Genomic DNA, 18,121 nt, shown 5'->3' with positions numbered 1-18,121 from the left:
AGTGAATGTTGAAAACTATCTTAACATATAATTGGAAAAACAAAATGCTACTGAAATTTTCAAACAAAAAGAAAAGAAAATGTACTAAGACACTAAGGGCACCATGAACTGAAAAAGTTTGGGAACTTCTGTCCTAATGATTACATCTGTCTAGAAATAGAATGAGATGCTTTGAAAAATGATGAGACCCTATGCCCCCAAAGTTACCAAATTGCACATACCCTGTAACCTAACTATCCCACTATTAGACCTATACCTCAAAGAGATCTAAGAAAGAAGAAAAGGACCTATATGTATAAAAGTTCTTTTAGTAGTAGCAAAGAACTCCGAATTAAGATAGTGCCCATCAACTGGGCAATGACTGAAAAAACCATGGTATATGGATGTGATATACCATAGAGAATGATGAAATGGACTCAGTTTCAGAGGAAATTGGAAAGACTTCTATAAACTGATGTAGAGTAGAAGGAGGAGAAGAATTTATACATTGACCACCTTTCAGAGAAAAACAACTTTAAAATTCTAAAATACACTGATTAGTACAATGGCTGATGGCAAGTCCAAAAGACTAAAGATGAAACACCATTCCCAACCTGACAGAAAGGTGATGAACTTAAAATGTGGAGAAAGACATATATCTTCAAACATGGACAACGTGGTAATTAGTTTTCCCAGACTGTCCACACATATGACGAGGGCTTCAACTTTTTGGTTATTTTTCTATTCAATTAATAGAAGGAAACAATGAGAGGGGACATTATGTGGCAGGTAAAAAGTTTTAATTTTTTTCTTTTAAAAATTGAAAAGTGGTGAGTTCCTGTTTAAATAGAACTTCCTCTAGGGAGAGATCACAGGATTCTCACACTCTAGGGGTTGACTGAATGACTTCTTTGGTCCTTTTTCAAACCTACAGTTATAAAATTTTAACATAGAGACACAAAAAGAAAACCAGGAGTTGAAAAAGGAAGCCCCTGATTCCTTCTTAGATATCCCTGCTTTAAATTTCCTGAAAAAGATAGTAACAAACAAGCTGTGTCATTTGAAAGTATTCAATGGAGCTGAAAGATTTTCAATATCCTTCAACTTGTGCTCATTAAATACGTGTTAAAGGAATTTACTTGGTTCATCAGAAAGCTTTACTTCAACACAGAGTTCAAATCCAGTCAGAATTCAATTCAGTAAGCTCTGAGGCAGGTGCTAGCATATAAAAATTTACAAAAAAGAAAAAATAAAACCTGAATACACCTTCCTCCAAGGAGTTTATATTCTAATGGTAATCTAGTAGAAGATCATATTGGCTAAACTACCCCATGCCCATCAGTGCCAATCCAGTAACAAGCTCAATTTCCTCAAAAACAAACAACAACCAAAAAAACCTGTCTCTATTTGGAAATAGCTCCAATCTCTCCTAGGCCAAAGTAAACTAAATAAAACTAAGTTATAGAACTGTCAGTGTCCTTGAAGAGATAATGGGAAGGAGAATTCCTTATCTGATTAAGCCCAATTTTCAAATCCCAAATGGCTTGAATTGTGCAAGATTTGGGGGTTAAAGAGAATCTGTGGAAACTAAAAGGCCTAAAGAAGCATAAAGAAAACTAAAATGTATATCCTAAGAAGAAGCTTATTCTAGGAAATTCAAAGGGCAGGGCTCAGGGAAACTACAAAGTCAGAAAGCTGTTTTGACCCAAGACTCAGGAATCCATGCAGCTTTCCCAGGAAGCAAAGGAGCTAAGAGAAACAACTCATATCAGAGAGTGAACTAAAAAGAAAGACCAGAACAATCCCAGGTTACAAGAGAAATTAGTTAACAGGATGTCAAAACACAGAGGTCCTGGAAGAGCGTTAACAATACTTGAAACCACATCAAAAAATGTCTGGGAGGGGAGTGGGGGGGGGGGGTGAAGAGAGCAGGAATCAGTGAATTTGAAGGCATAAGGCCTGGGTTAAAATTCTGCCTCTGCCATTTACTGTTACCTGATCGAGCCTTTATATTTTCCAGCAAAATAATGTGTGCATTCTAAATGGTACAGACTGTGTGTGTACATGCACAACAGAGAAAACTGTAAAGGAAGAGGAAAATAGAAAAGACTTGATGCTGATATAGTCTGGAGGTAAACAAAATCCTCTTCAATCCCCTGGTGCAGAGTTCATCTTATTCCAAATCCAGCATTCTTTCTATACCCCTCAAGGAGCTTATTAATCAAAGATTTTGTCCTAGTGTCTTCAGAATAAACATTGGTGGGCAGAATAAAAGATTGGTGGGCAAGGCAGCCCTTGAGGGCCAAATCAAAAGGCCAATCAATTTTTCCAACAAGTTGGAAAAAAATCACTTAAAAAGTATTTACTATTTTATGACACAAATATGTCACAGATACCTAAATCAAGAAGAGCAAAAATAGAGAAAGAACACTATAGACCAATTTTCCTAATGAATATTGATGCAAATATTTTAAATAAAATATTAGCAAGGAGATTATAGCAATATAACATAAAGATCCTAAACTACATTCAGGTTAGATTTATATCAGGAATTCAGGGCTGATTCAATATTAGGAAAAATATTAGTATAATAACAGATGCAGAAAAAGCTTTTGACAAAACATAACACTCATTCCTAATTAAAAACATTAGAAAGCAAAGGAATAAATGAGATTTCCTTAAAATGATAAGTAGTATCTATCTAAAACCAAAAGCAAGCATTATCTGTATTGAAGATAAGCTAGAAGTCTTCCCAATAAGCTTGGGATGAAACATGCATGTTCATTAACACCACTAATCAATATTGTAATAGAGATGCTAGCTGTAGCAATAAGAGAAGATAAAAATGAAGGAATTAGAATAGACAATGAGAAACAAAAATATCACTCTTTGTAGGTGATATGATGATAATCGGAGAATCTTAGAGAATCAACTAAAAAACTAATTGAAATAATTAGGAACAGTTAGGTGGAGCAGTGGATAGAGCACCAATCTTGAAGTCAGGAGGACCTGAATTTAAATCTGTCCTCAGAAACTTAACATTTCCTAGCTGTGTGACCCTGGGCAAGTCACTTAAGTCCAATTGCCTGAGCAAAAAAATATATGAAATAATTAACAATTTTAGCAAAGTTGCAAATATAAAATAAACCTATACAAATTATCAGCATTTCTATATATTACCCAAAAGAAAGTCTTGCAGCAAGAGATAAAAAGAGAAAATCCAATTAAAATGATTAGAGACAATATAAAATAATTGTGGGTTGATCTGTCAAGAGAAACCAACTATATAAACACAATCACAAACATTTTCGACACATAAAGTCTGATCTAAAACTGGAAAAATATCACTTATTCAAGGGTAGACTGAACTAATAAATAAAAATGGAAATTTTATCCAGATTAATTTATTTATTCAGTGCCATACCAAATTACAAAAAAAATTATTTTATAGAGCTAGAAAAAATAGTAACAAAATTCATCTGGAAAAACAAAAGGTCAAGAACTTGAAGAGAGTCAATGAAAAAAATGTGAAGAAAGGCAGATTTGCAGAATCATCAAGCTGTATTACAAAATGGTAATCATCAAAACAATCTAATACTGAATAAGAAACAGTGGTCAATCAGTGGAACAGATTACACAATACACAGTAGTAAGACGATAGAAATCTAGTGTTTAATAAATATGAAAATCCAAGCTTTGGGGACAAAAACTCAGTATTTGGGGGAAAAAAAACTGGGAAAACTGGAAAGCAGTTTGGCAATAAATACATAGATAGATAGATTAAAAAACAAGGTATAAACTAACATTTTACACTATCTACCAAGATAAGGTAAAAATGAATACATGATTTAAATATAAAATTTATATCATAAATGTGGTGTTCTTCTTTATAATATAATGGTTCTCTCTGGGAGCAGGTTTCTTGGGGAGGTTTTCTGGAGGCAGCTTTAGTATCAGTTAAAAGTAATAATCACCCCAAATACAGCCAGGAATTAAAGTACAGTCTTTTATTGTCTCTTCCAAAATCTTATCTCCTTCACTTGGAACTTGGCTAGTTTTCCGGAGGCCTTCTCTCTCCTTGGTTCCAAGAGCTCTTGCCGCTAGTCCTTTGCCTCTGCTCCCTTCAGCCTCCAGCCAGTACAAAGGTGGAAAATGGAATGAATCTCTTGTCTCCTTGCCTGGGGCTGGGCAGCTTTCTGGAGAGCCTTTCAGACCAGCCGTGGTCTCAGTGGGGGAAGTGCAGGAGGCCAGCCATCATTCCAAATATCTCCAGCCAGCACCAAGGGGAAAGTTGGAATGAATCTGTCTTGCCTCCGAGACAGGGCTTGTGGGCTTCTTCCCAGAGTGCTCTTCTCCATACCCTGGCAATGTTCCGAAGTAACTAACTAGAAGCTCTAAGAGCTTCTATATATATGATCTCCCAAAGGTTGACTCCTCCTTCTGGAGGCAGGGATTAAGGGAGGTGTGAATTCACAAAGTTACAAAGTTAACTTTGTGAATCTCCCATACTTGTGAACTCCAATGAGTACTTAAATACTTCTGATTATATGAGCTCTCTAAAGGTATGAAAAAAAGCATTGTATCAATTCCACTGAATTAACACTAGGATTCTAACATCTCCCTTGAATTATCACCTTGTTTCAAGTTGAGTTAACACTAGGATTCCAACATCTCCCGCTTTCTTTTGATTTAGAACATAGGTGGTCATAACCTTCCTGACTTCTCAAGGAGGTGAGAATCCCCAAAAGAAAGTGATCACGCCTTCCCTGACTGCTCAAAAAAGAAGTGAAAACACCATAAAAAGAAGGTGGTCACACCCTCCCTGACATCTCAGGAAGAGAGATGAAAACACCAAAGGAAATAGGAAATCAAATCAGATTAGCGGGTTAAAGGGGCTCACTTGAAACAGGTATGAAACAAGGTGTACATAAATCCATCAATATGGGAAGCATTACACATAATTACATACATAAAATGCATAAGCACACAGCAATATAACACAGGCTAGTAGTAATGTAACAAATAACATGAATCAACATGAGAATTTATACATGTCCATAAGTCCTAGAAATAGTCCAAAAAGAATCCACTGTCCATTAGTTCATGTGCCAGGAATCCAATAATTCCTGTAAGTTCTGAAGTATTGCAATAGTCTTATCAACAATTTTTCATCTCAAGAAAATCAGGGATTCTTGCGGAAACAATCTCATCTTGTGTTAGGGAATCCAATGATTCATGAAGATTTTAAAAGTTCTTTTAACAGTCTCATTGTCAGCCATGCTCTTTCAGTGTCAGATGTTTCTTAAATCTTCTCCTTTGTTTTGAGATTTTTCTCTTTTTCTGTTTCTCTCTGATGGACTAGGTGAATACAGCTCGTTGGCACCCACCTGATTCCTTCTCCACCTGTGGAGATACAAGCAAACCCTCTTCCCCAAGCAGTGATTCCAACACATAAGCAATTAGGAGAGCATGAAATAGTTAACCTGTCAGATCTATGGATAAGGGAAGAACTTGTGACCAAAAAGGAGACAGCATTATGGGACATAAAATAGATATTATTAATTACATTAAAATGGTTTTGCACAAATAAAAGTAATGCAGCCAAGTTTAAAAGGAAAGCAAAAAACTGGAGCAAATTTTTACAATAAGTTTTTCTAATAAAGGTTTCATTTCTCCAATATATATAGAAATGAGTCAAATTTATGAGAAAACCAGTCATTCCCCAATTGATAAATAGTCAAAGGATATGAATAGGCAATTTTCAGATGAAGAAATGACCTATGGACATATGAAAAAAATACTCTAAATTATTTCTGATTAGAGAAAGGCAAATTAAAATAATTATAGGTATCAATCACACCTATCAGATTGGCTAATAAGACATAAAAGGGAAATGACAACTGTTGAAAGGGATGCAGAAAAATTGGGGCACTAATGCATTGTTGGTAGAACTGGGAACTGATCTAATCATTGTGGAGAATAATTTGGAAATGTGCTATATTTCCAAAGGACATAAAACTGAATACCTTTAGATTCACCAATACTAGCACTAAGTCTGTATCCCAAAGAGATAAAAGAAAATGGAAAAGGATCTATAGGTACAAAAACATTTACAGCATCTTTTTTGTGGTGGTGGCCAACCACTGGAAAATGAGGGGATGCCATCAACTGGGGAATGGATAAACAAGCTGTAGCATGCAATTATGATGGAAAACTATTGTGCCATAAGAAATGACAAGCAACACCCAGTGAAAGAACAGTGGGAAATGAATGTGGACCACAACATAGCATGTGTACTCTTTCTCTTGTTTGCTTGAATTTTTGTTTTTCTTCCCAGATTATTTTTACCTTCTTTCTAAATCTGATTTTTCTTGTGCAACAAGATAACTGTATAAATATGTATACATATATTGTATTTAACATATACTTTAACATATTTAACATGTATGGGACTGCCTGACATTTGGGGAGGGGGTGGAGGGAAGGAGGGGAAAAGTTGAATTAGAAGTTTTTGCAAGGGTCAATGTTGAAAAATTATCCATGCATATGTTTTGTCAACAAAAAGCTATAATAACAAAAATAAATAAATGAAAATTAAAAAAAAAAGAAATGACAAGCAGAAAGGACTTCCATGAACTGATGTAAAGTAAAGTGAGCAGAACCAGAACAATGTACACAGTAACAGCAATTTCCATAAGATGATCAATCATCTGTAAATTAATTTAACTATTCTCAGCAATACAATGAGCTAAGACAATTCCAAAGGACTTATGAAAAATTCTGTTTCTCTTGAGAAAGAACTGACTGAGACTGAAATTATTTTTCTTGGGTTTTTTCCCTTTTTTTTGGTTAGTGTTTTCTTGCATAACATGATTAATATGGAAATCTGTTTTGCATGACTGCACACATATAACCTATATCAAATTGCTTGTTTTCTCAGTGAGAGGTATAAGAACAGAAGAAGGCTAAGAATTTGGAACTCAACTTTTTTTTAAATGTTCAATTGTTTTTACATGTAATTAGAAAAAATAAAATATTTAAATAAAAATATTTTAAGTGGTTACTATCAACAAACATTTTCTGTCCCATAAGACCATGCAACTCCAGGCACATCACCAAAGCTTCTCCCACCTAATAATAATAATGATGATGATGATAATAGCTAACAATTATGTAGTGCACACTATGTGCCAGGTACTGTGCTAAGTACTTTACGATTATTATCTCATTTCATCCTTACAAACATCCTGGGAAATGGTTGCTGTAATTATTCCCATTTTGCAGATGAGGAAACTTGAGAGGTTAAGTTGTCTTACTTCCATGCTGTTACTCAACCTTGTTATTCCTCCAATGTAAAATTCATTCAAAAGTACTGACTTGAGAGTCTGAAGGCTTTGTCTCTAGTTTCCAATTCAATCAATCAATCATTCAAGAAACATTTATTAAATGTCTGTCACATGTCACACACTGTGCTAAGCACTGGGTATACGAAAAGAGACAAAAGACAGTCCCTATCCTCAAGGAGCTTAAGTAACTGTGGAAGGAAAGAAAGAAGAAAGGAAGGAAGGGAAAGAGGGAGGGAGGGAAGAAGGAAGGGAGATGGAGGGAGGGAGGAAGAAAGGGAAGAAGGAAGGAAGGGAAGAAGGAAGGAAGGAAGGGAGGTTGGGAGGAAGGAAGGTTGTTTTTAAAATTTATATTACTTATATAATTATATATTATATATAATTACATATGTTATATATAATATTATTTACAATACAATAATATATATTACTTATTATTATTACTGCTGTTGTTTTATTAAGAACCAATTATGTGTCAAGCACTGTGCTAAGTGCTTTATGAACACTGTATCATCTAATCAAGTCAATAATAGATGCTATTATTACTCCTATTTTACATTTAAGGAAACTGGGGCAGGCAAAGGTTAAATGAAATCATTTTCAGGGTCACATAACTAGTAAATGTCTAAAGTCAGATTTGTTTTTCTGCCATCAAGCCCAGCTGCCTCTCCTTTGTAAAAGAGGGACACAGATTGCACTGGTATTTTGTTACTATCATTTATTAAGCACCTACTATGTTGAAAGCATTATGCTAAGTCCTACAGAGCCAAACTCCTTTGCATGGTATTCAAGGCCCTCCTAGATCTGGTCCTACCTTATTTTTTTGGCTTTATCTCCCCACTATTGATGCATGTGAACCCTCCAGTCTGACTATTCATAGTTATATGTGCATGTTGCACCCAATCCATACTGTTTCTTATACTATTTCTCCTATTTAAAATGTCTTTATTCTACTTATCCAAATCCTACTCATCCCTTTAAGTTTAGTTCAAAATTCACTTCCTCCAGCTAGCCCTCTAGCTACTCCAGTTATTTGTCCTTTAAATTTGTCTTACCACTCAATACTAGATCACACAGCAGTGACCTATAAAATATCTTATATTATGCCTTTAAACATTATTTAAATTTCACATGGTCATAAAGGGTGAAGACATTAAAATATAAGATTAAGGACTACCTTTTCAGGGAAGAATGAAGCATTCTATCATCCTAAGAGTCTGAGGCTTTGAAAGGCTCAACTACAAAAGAAACCCCTACAAGTTCATTTGCATGAGACCCAACAGGAACTTGGGAAATGTACTAAGGTGGCTATCCTAAGTTAGGAGAGGTACCTCACTAAAGGAACCAACTCCAAACCAGGTCAAACTGTGGGACGAGAAGGATTTTACCTTCCTCAGTCTCAGGCTGGAAGATGACAAACCTGGGAGTCTCTGAAGAAGTAAAATATAACTGCAGAGGCTTCTGTCAGTCTCTCAAAGCTAAGGCGCCCAGACTGGCTTGAAATTGGAGGGAATGGATATTTTACCCGCTCTCTGAAGATCAGGCTCAACTTGTCCGGAAGATTGACATGTCCATCAAAGATACCAAGATTTTTGACAAGTCAACCTAGGTAGGCCATGTGACCAGCTGAAATCTCATGAGATAATATTTGTAAAGCATTTAGTACAATGGCTGGCACATAGTATGCACTTAATAAATGCTTGTTTCCTTCCTTCTATACTCTGTGGAAAGCTAGCCCAACATGGCAGAAAAGGGCAATTTATCCAAAACACAGCATAATCAATATTTATCCTGCAATTAGAAGAGAAAAAAAGGATACTGATAGAAAAGGAATAAGCATTTATTAAGCACCTACTATGTGGCAAGTACTATGCGGCAAGTACTATGCTAAGCTCTTCACAAATGTTATATAATTTGAACCTCACAAAAGCCCTGGGAATTAAGCGCTATTAACCTCTTCATTTTATAGTGAAGAAAACTGAGGCAAACAATGTTAAGTGACTTGTCTAGGATAGGTTACTGAGATCTTCCTGACTCCAGGCTCAGTGCTCCATCACTATCCACCTGGATGCTCTTCCAAAGCCAGGAGTTCTCTTGGCTATATATATTCCCTATGTGTATGTCTCACTGCCACAATATTTGAAGTGTATCTTCATGAGACAACACATTCCATTTGGGAGGGGAATGCTTTGCTATTATAGGATAGAAATACCATCCTATTCCATTTGGAAAAAAAGCCTTTTCTAAGGTCTAATTGCGTCTATAGCTAATTGCTAATAGGAAGCACACCAATGGGAGCTGGTAAGGAGTGGCTAACAGGGTCACTGGAGCTCAAAGTAGCAGTCATCCCTCTACCTGTCAAGGAGAGGACTCAATGGAGAAGGAAGTCTAGAGGAAGTGTTTCATAACTTAGTATGTAGCGTCTTGTCTCCCTGACTAACATACCCTCTCTGAGATATTCATGCATCTCTGTATCTTCCTCCACACCCAGTATATTGCTTTAAGCATAATACACTCTCACTATAGAATGAATGACTTGACTTCATATGTATAATGGGCATGGTATTTCTTGCCTTCTCAATGGGTGGAGGGAGAGAAATAATAGAACTGAAAATAAGCATTTCTTTTTATTTAAAATGGATAGATGGATGGATGGATAGATTGATAGGTAGACAGACAGACAGATAGATAAGCAGGTAGGTAGGTAGATAAAGAGATAAACACACACATAGAATGAATGACTTCTAGGCAAAGGTATAGAAGGAGCACAAACCCATGAGTAAACAGGGAGGGGTACATTGAAAAAATGAGACTAGACTGGACTACTGGTTTGTTCTATATGATACTCTCCTTTCATATTCTTCATTTTGAACCTAGCAGTTTAAAAAGTCTCCTCTGGGTCTTAGCATCCTCACCTTTGGATTAATTCTAGGATGCTATGCATTAGGTGTTACCAAAGTCCTTTTCAGCTGGAAATCCTATAAACTATGTTCCTATATCTAAATCCATCCTCCTGTGCAGGAGAATCAAAGGAGCAAGGGGCCAGTAAGAAAGTGGTCCCAAAAGTCTTATCTTGCCAGTAATGTTATGCTATTATTGCCCTTTTCTGTTCTCAATTTAGCAAGAGGATATATATTTGGGAGATCCAACTCAAGAAAGAAATGAGACCACTGACACCTAGTTCTTCCCACAATCTTCCACTTCCCACCTTTCTGCCAAAACCCCAGTTTAGCCAAGAATACAAAGTCCCTTCCCAATTCATCTCACATTCGCTCCCATACAATGACAAAATCCCATACAGTCCCCTACCCATTGACTTATTTCTTGGGTGGGGATAGGGCTGTACCTGTAAATATTTTAAATAACCAGCTCTGCAAAAATATAAAATGCACACAGGTGTGACACACTTTTATATTTAATCTGCATTTTAACATCTCTATCAATTTCTTAAGTATAGACAAAAAAAAAAAAAAAAAAAAACAATAAGCCGAGCCCTCATTTGTTTGCCAAATAGTATAAACATTCACACTGAAATTTTAACAGCTCCATCTCAGCCAAGTCAGTTAAAAAAATAAAAAGACTTTTCTTATATTCTTACCCATCATGCTCTTCTAAGCATATATGTGTATGGGAATGCAGGAGAAAGAGGGATAGAGGAAGACAGAGGAGAATAAGTGAAAATCAATGAAGAAAACAGAACCAAAAGCTTACTCCTTTTGGTCCCTGTGTATTACATGGAGCTCTCCCCCACAGAATTCTAGCCCTTATCTGATTCTTTAATAAATGCAGCCTCCAAGGAAGGTTTCTCTCTCCATTCTGTCTCTAACTTTGTTTCTAAATTTTTGTTTAGTAGCACAGGTCAGTGATTACAGGTCAGTGGCATGTCCTGGAAAACTGTATAAACACTCAGTCACTGTTTCCCAATGATTGACATCATAATTTCAAAGTGATCTTAATTTCAAGAACACCTGATTTGGAGGAACTGAGTTAGAGTACTAGTGTGTCACTTAATAGGTAGCCTAAGTGGCCACAATGGGTGGCAAATGACCTGGGTTCTCTGGGCCTCATTTGTACAACAAGGGATAATTATACTTCCACTGCCTACCTCACCCAGGATACCTGCAAGGGAAGAAATCAAACAAAGACAGTTCCTTGTATACCTTAACGTGCTATAGTTAAGTGAGTTATTACTATTTGCTTTAAAGTCTAATAGGTTTTCATATACATCTATTCTCCTCTTCCCCACACTCCCAGCCTACTTATCCATTGCTATCGGCTAATCATTTGTAAACTAGCAGAAGAATCACAGAATCTTAGAGTTAAAAGGGGCTCTGAATTTCTTTCCTTTTCTTTTTTTTGAGGTGGCTGATAGCTCAATGGATGCAATGCTGGGGATTTGGAGTCAGGAAGACTTTTCTAATTGTATGACTGGGCAAGTTACTTCATCTTGGTTTGCCTGAGTTTTCTCAATTGCAAAAATGAAAATAATAAGAGCACCCACCTGGAAAGGTTGTTGTGAGAATCAAATGAGACAATGTTCGTAAAGCATTTAAAACAATGCCTGGACCATAATAGGCACTATAGAAATGTTAGTTTCTTTCTTTCCTTTCCCCTTAGTAGCCTATGCACCCTTTCTCAAAATAATATTGTTAAATGCACAAAATACATAGGATTACAAAAGAAACTAAATATATTCAAATTCAGTTACCAAAATATTTTAAATGTGACATTTCAGCATGTCTAATAATTAATAGCAATAAATAACTATGTACAAATAGTAATTTCAAAGTCATGATGAAACTATAATGTGACATGAAAATATCTGTGATTTCTATTGCTGCCAAAGTCACTGATATTGTTCATACTATTGTGGTTTGTTGCCTACATTCATAATTAAAGGATATGCTTGTCTTGATGTTTACTAGAGTATCATGAAGAGGAGGGAAGGGGAGATTCTGGGGATTTCTTGCATTCTTAGTATGAGGAAATCTAGCAACTTGAAACTGATTTCTAGAATTCTAGTAGCAAGTAATCTATTGGTAAATCTGGATTTTTTTTCTTTTGATAGAACTCACTCATTCTGCAAGGATCTAACCATGCATTGTCACTGTATCTCATGTAGTTCTCTTTTCTCTCCAAGGACTCAAAATGATTCTGAAATTACTCAGAAACAGACACAAAAGATAAGAAAGCTTTTGTTTTGTTATTGCTTTTAAATCATGAATTGCTTTTGGGTCACACAGTAAACTATGATCAAAGTTCAGATATCATCTCAACCCACACCCCTCATTTCTGCCTCAATTTCCCTGGCTACCTCATTAAAGTCCCACAGTCTGTAAGAAGCCTTATGCAGTTTCTACATAATCTTAATACCTTCCCTCTAAAACGATCCCTAATTTACCCTGTGTATAAAATCCTATTTGTACATTGCTGTTTGCATGTTCTTCTCCCTCCCCTCCCCATTTCCCTAGCTTAAACTAAGAGCTCCAAGAGATGAGGGTCTGTTTTTTGTATGTTTAGGGTTTTGGTTTTTTTGGTTTTAGTTTGGCTTTTCTTTGTATCCCCAGAGATTAGCACAGTGCAGGGTACATAGAGGGTGCTTAAAATAAATACTTGTAAAGTATCTATTTTAGGAGTACTAACTCTTCTCTACAATCTTACCCACTGAGCAAATTTTTGAATTTGCTCCCCAAACACCAACTTGAGGGATTAAGCATGAAGTTCTAGGGATATTTATCCTTCCATTTATCCAATCTCATAAAGTGGTGTCTCCAAATTAGCCTTCTTCCCTCTATCCTTGACCTTTCCACCTGATCCATATAACTGAGGTCAGAGGGGGTCAAGACCTGTCTCATGTAGGAATTAAGGATGAATAAACAGATCTCAGCCCCTCCTTCCCCATACACACACCCACACCATCAGGGGTAATGCAGCATCAAATAAAATAAAGAATCCATTTCAAAGTATTCTTTTTTTTAACTTTGTTAGAAAAAGAAGTCTCCTTCCCATTGACAACTATTTTTTCTTCTTTAATCACTACATTGACACTGTATAATTATACTAATCACAGTTGTTTACACAAAATGTAAGAGAGAGGCTTAAGAAGTCATTTTTTCCAAAAGAGGGGGGAAAATTTTTTCCCCTGCCCCCACCTCGAACACACACAGATGTCAAGAGTGGTAATCAAATCCAACATATATTTCATATGCTTCTATAAAGAGCAATCAAAGGAACAAGAAATTTTCTCCAATCTCTGGGCCTTTTTTAATCTCTTCTGCCCACCTCTAACTGCACCCTTTTAAAAGACTCTCTTTCCTAGACAATCTATTGCTATTCATTCTACACTCAGTCAGCAACACCGACTTCTGCTTCTTACACAGCTGGATGAAGCTTAGAGTGCTGGGAATATGTCTGGGAATGATGCTGGAGCAGGGAATCGAACAGTTCAGGATTTATCTGAAACTGTCTCAGGCAGCCCTCTGTGCCAGAGATTGGCTCAGAAGAGCTTACTGGGTGGGGAGGAGAGAATAGCTTACGTACTAGAAAAGACAGAAAAGGAGAGAGATACAGCTCCTACCTACACCCTATGGATGCAAGGCCTGCTTATTCCCCATCCCCAAAGCATCCAGGGCCTCGGAACAGCTGCCACGGAAGGATCCAGGACCAGAAGAGAAAGACACAGCCCCTGAAGATTAGTTCAGGCCCCAAAAGCTAATTTCCCCTTTCATTTAAAGGCATCTGGGGCCCCAATTTACAGTGATACAGTAGCTGTTTCAACCCACCTCCTCATTTTGCATTGGAAAGCACAGGACCTAACAGGGTACTTTTAGTCTGAAATTTAAGGGTATACTCTCAAAAGATATCCCTTCCAGGAGAAGGTAAAACACAGAATCCTAAACTGAACTGTGTTTCACAATTTAAGGGTACACTCTCAAAAATATCCCTTCCATGAAAGCGTAACAATGCAGAATCTTAAACTGAACTGTTTCACAATTTAAGGGTACACTCCCAAAGAATATCCCTTCCATAAAAGGGTAACAGAATTCTAAACCAAATGGTATTTCAGAATTGCAGTGGAAGGGTAAAGGTTTGTGGTGAGGGATTCCCCCACCCCTAATTCCTTTTCCTTTCCCAATACATTTTACATTAAATAAATGCCTTCAGATTCAGTCAGTCCCCTGGGATTCCCATATATCCCCTAAGGTGACAGGTAGAAGGCAACCCGCCTACAATCTCCATCCAAATAAATGAGCCAAGAGAGTTCATAAAGGGAAAACACGAGGTGTCATTACTTGATAATTTCAGCCTAAGAACTTATGACATTTAAAATATATTCCAAGAAAACTCCTGTTTATCTCCCCAAGAGAATGAATATATTTTTCAAACAGGATGTGTTCTAGTAGGATCTTAGGAAAATGAACCACACAAGTCAGAAAGCATAAGGCAATGAGAAAGTAAATAAAAATATTTCCTGAGAGATGCTGTTGGGCTCCCCCCACACGTATATACACACACATCACTGCCGGTCCCTCTTTCCATACAGCCAGGCCCAAGAATGCAAATATAAGACAGTTTGTGGAAAAGCACAGGAATGCTTGGGAAAGGTTGGAGAAATTGGAATCTGGTCAGTACCTCAGGTGAGAGCAGCCCCAACTACAGAACCACTGACCAAAGCTATTTGATCTGAATTCATCACCCATGTATGTCCCTTCCAGGCTAGAAAGGGCCCTCAGAAAGAAGAGAAAGGGTTACCAAGGAAAATCAATCTCTGGCTTCATGCAACAGGAAATCCCCGATAGATCTCCAGAGAAAGGATATAGAATCCCAAAGTTTATTTGGGGCTTTGGTGTTTTATCACCACTATTGTTGCTGCACCCCCACACACCACTGTACAATCTATCAGGATTGGCAGTTATAATCACTCTTCAGTTTGGACTCAGAGGCTTGCCAACTGATTTGGGGGAGAAGGCAAATAGCTAGCCTCATGCCAGTGAAAAGACAAGAAACTGAAGCACATATATACATATAGATATATAGATATACACATAAATACACAACCTTAGTTCCATATAAACACTTATGTGTGTGTGTGTGTATATACACTCACACACAACACAACCACCTTAATTCCCATGTCTTCCTCAATGTGCAATGATCAGAAATTGGGGACCAATGATACCAAAGGAACCAAAACAAAGCTCTAACAGAGTGGTGGGAGTCTCAGCGATGGAAACACCACGTTTTCTATGATTTCAGTTACCTCATATCCAAGGAAGTTTTCTTCTAAAGAACTGTCACAGTTAAAAGACCTCGGATGTGCTGTGCTGGTATGTAGGTCCCCTCACAAGTCCCACCACATCACTGTGAAATGCAATGGGCCTTAAAAAAAAAAACCCACGACCCAACTTGCTGTCTATTTTTCTGCTAACCCTGGTCAGGGTGAGGAAGAGAATTCCATGCAAAAAAAAAAAAAAAACCTTCTAATCCTGATAATAATAAGAATTATAATGATAACAACCGTCAACAATTCTTGCAGGGTTTCTGGGGGAAACCTGCTCCAAAGGAAAACATCACCATCAGCAGGGAAAGGCAACCAGACCAAAGGGGTTGAGGTGGGCAGTCTTAGCAAGCCAACAGGGGCAGTCAATCTCCAACCAAACCAAACTCAAAAAGAATCAGAAGGCCAAGAAAAATCAACTGTGAACAGAAACTAGCGAACCAAAACCAGGCAGGACTTACCAGGATCGAAGTGGGAGCTGAATGCAAAACTGGGGTTGAAAAACGAAGACCACATGACTAGGGCAAGGAGCTTGGCGGACATTCTCATGGCAAAGCATAGGAGAGAAATGTCGGTTTAAAAAAACAAAAAGCAAAAAGCAAAAGTGAAAAAAATAATAAAAGAGGAGGGAAAAAGAAGCTGGGGGGAGGGGAAGGGAGGGAGAATAGAGCCCTGGATGATCACTGCCCCAGGAGTTGCATTGGAGCCAAATGAAAATAACACCGCGAATCACTGCTGCAACCCCTCCTCCATTTTATTCTAATGCATCTCCTGCTCGCAGGTATTTTTAGAGAATTACCCCCGCCAAGATCCCCAAAGAAAAGAGGCCTGAGGGTGCCGTCTCTCTCCCGCTCTCCCTCTGTCTTTTTTTTCCCTCTCTCTCTCTCTTCCACTATGGGAAAAGTGCCTTTGCTTCTGCAGCAGCAGGGCAGCCCCTGGACTGGTGCAATCCGAAAAAATATATCTAAGTAGAGAGACAGAGATTTCTCCTTGCTTCCAATAAGGGGGTGAAAAAAAAAAAAAAACCAGGAGGCATGCACACGCGCGCAAGCACACCCACACACTCACACACGGAGCGATCCCTGAATACAAACACGCGCGCGCGCATACACGCGCGCACACGCACACACGTTGCAAGTTTGGGATGCGGCTAGCACCCACCCCCAGCTGCGGCTCTTCACACTGTGCCCTTTGTGCGGCACCTCCTACAGAGGGGAGGGGGAGAGCCTTTGGGGCTCAAAGTCATCATAATCATAAGAACAACAATAATAATTAATAATAAATCATTGTGGCCGCCCGTTTCCGGGAGGAGGAGAAGAAGGAGGGGGGAGTTGGTAATAAAGAAAGAAACCGCCCCCAAAGAGGCAGAGGAGGGAGCTGCGGGAGGGAGAAGTCACAGCAGCAGCAGCGGCGGAGGCAGCGGCGGCGGCGGCGGCGGAGGCAGCAAGTGTTTATGAAAATGAAAGAGCAGGAGCTGTTCCAGTGCTGACCCCGACAGCAGCGGCGGCGGCAGCAGCAGCAGCGCCATCTTGCATCATTTCGCAGCAGCGGCTGCGGGGGCGGCGAGGGTGCTGGGGGTGGGGGGGGAGCAGAGAGAAGGGGGGAAAATGGAGGGGGGGGGCGCGGGGAGGCGGAGCTTGCGCGGTCCGTGGCGCGTGCCAGCCCCTCCAGTCCAGGTGTCTTCCTCCCCGCCTCTTTCCCCTGTCCCGGCGAGCTCCTTCTCCCCCTCCTCTTGCCCTCTCTCTATATCCCACTTTCCTCTCCTCCTTCTCTTCTTCTTTCTCTTCCCCCTTTTCCTTCTCCCTCACTTCTTCTTAGCCATTCCCTTTTTTTCCTCTACCTCTCTCCTTCCCTTGTTCACCCTCTTCTCCCTCTCTCCTCCTTTCTCTTCATCCTTTCCTCCCCCAAATTCTCTCCTCCCTTCTTTTCTCCCTTTCCCCTTCCTCCTCCCTCACTCCTTCTTACCCATCCCTTTTCCTCCTCTCCCTCTTTCCTTCCCTGGTTCATCCTCCTCACCCTCTCCCCTCCTCCCTTCCCTTCCCCATTCCTTTTCTCCCTTTCTCCCCCAACTCTTTCCTCCCTTTCTCTTGTCCCTTCCCTTCCTCCTTTTTCTATCCCCTTACCCCTTCTCATTCATCCCCCTTTTCTCCTCTCTCTCCTTCCTTCTTCATGCCTTTCTCCCTCTCCCCTCCTCTTTTCTCTTCCCCATTCCTTTTCCTTTCTCCCCCAAACTCCTCCCTTCTTTTCTCCCTTCCCTTTCCCCTCTTCCCCATCACGTTCTACCCATCCCTTTTCCTCCCCCCTCATCTCCTTCTATCCACCTCCTTTCCCTCTCTCTCCCTCTTCTCTTCCTTTGTTCACCCTCTTCCCTCCTCCTTTTCTTTTTCCCTTCCTCTTCTCTCTTTCCTCCCCCAAACTCTCGTCCCCTTCTCTTCTCCCTTCCCTCTCTTTCTCCTTCCTCATACCCTTCTGCTCATCATTTTTTTCCTTCTCTCTCCTTCCCTTGTTCACCCTCTTCTCC

At 38.9% G+C, this 18,121-nt stretch overlaps 1 protein-coding gene across 4 annotated transcripts in view; it reads right to left on the bottom strand.

Moving 5' to 3' along the window:
• AATK (apoptosis associated tyrosine kinase) overlaps positions 1-17,128 on the bottom strand; it is a 207,188-nt gene extending 190,060 nt beyond the window's left edge. For 2 of the 4 annotated variants that reach the window (XM_051995392.1, XM_051995395.1), the window contains exon 1: positions 16,062-17,128. In XM_051995392.1, the coding sequence (XP_051851352.1) occupies positions 16,062-16,149 (88 nt within the window). In that variant the 5' untranslated portion in view covers positions 16,150-17,128. The remainder of the gene's footprint in view (positions 1-16,061) is intronic. The other 2 variants (XM_051995393.1, XM_051995398.1) reach the window with 1 other exon arrangement.
• Positions 17,129-18,121: the final 993 nt, after the last annotated feature.

This window comes from Antechinus flavipes, chromosome 4 (assembly GCF_016432865.1).
Source record: "Antechinus flavipes isolate AdamAnt ecotype Samford, QLD, Australia chromosome 4, AdamAnt_v2, whole genome shotgun sequence".
NCBI classification, from domain to species: domain Eukaryota; kingdom Metazoa; phylum Chordata; class Mammalia; order Dasyuromorphia; family Dasyuridae; genus Antechinus; species Antechinus flavipes.
Note: the sequence above shows the minus strand (reverse complement) of the source record. Positions and strands in the feature narration are given on the sequence as shown.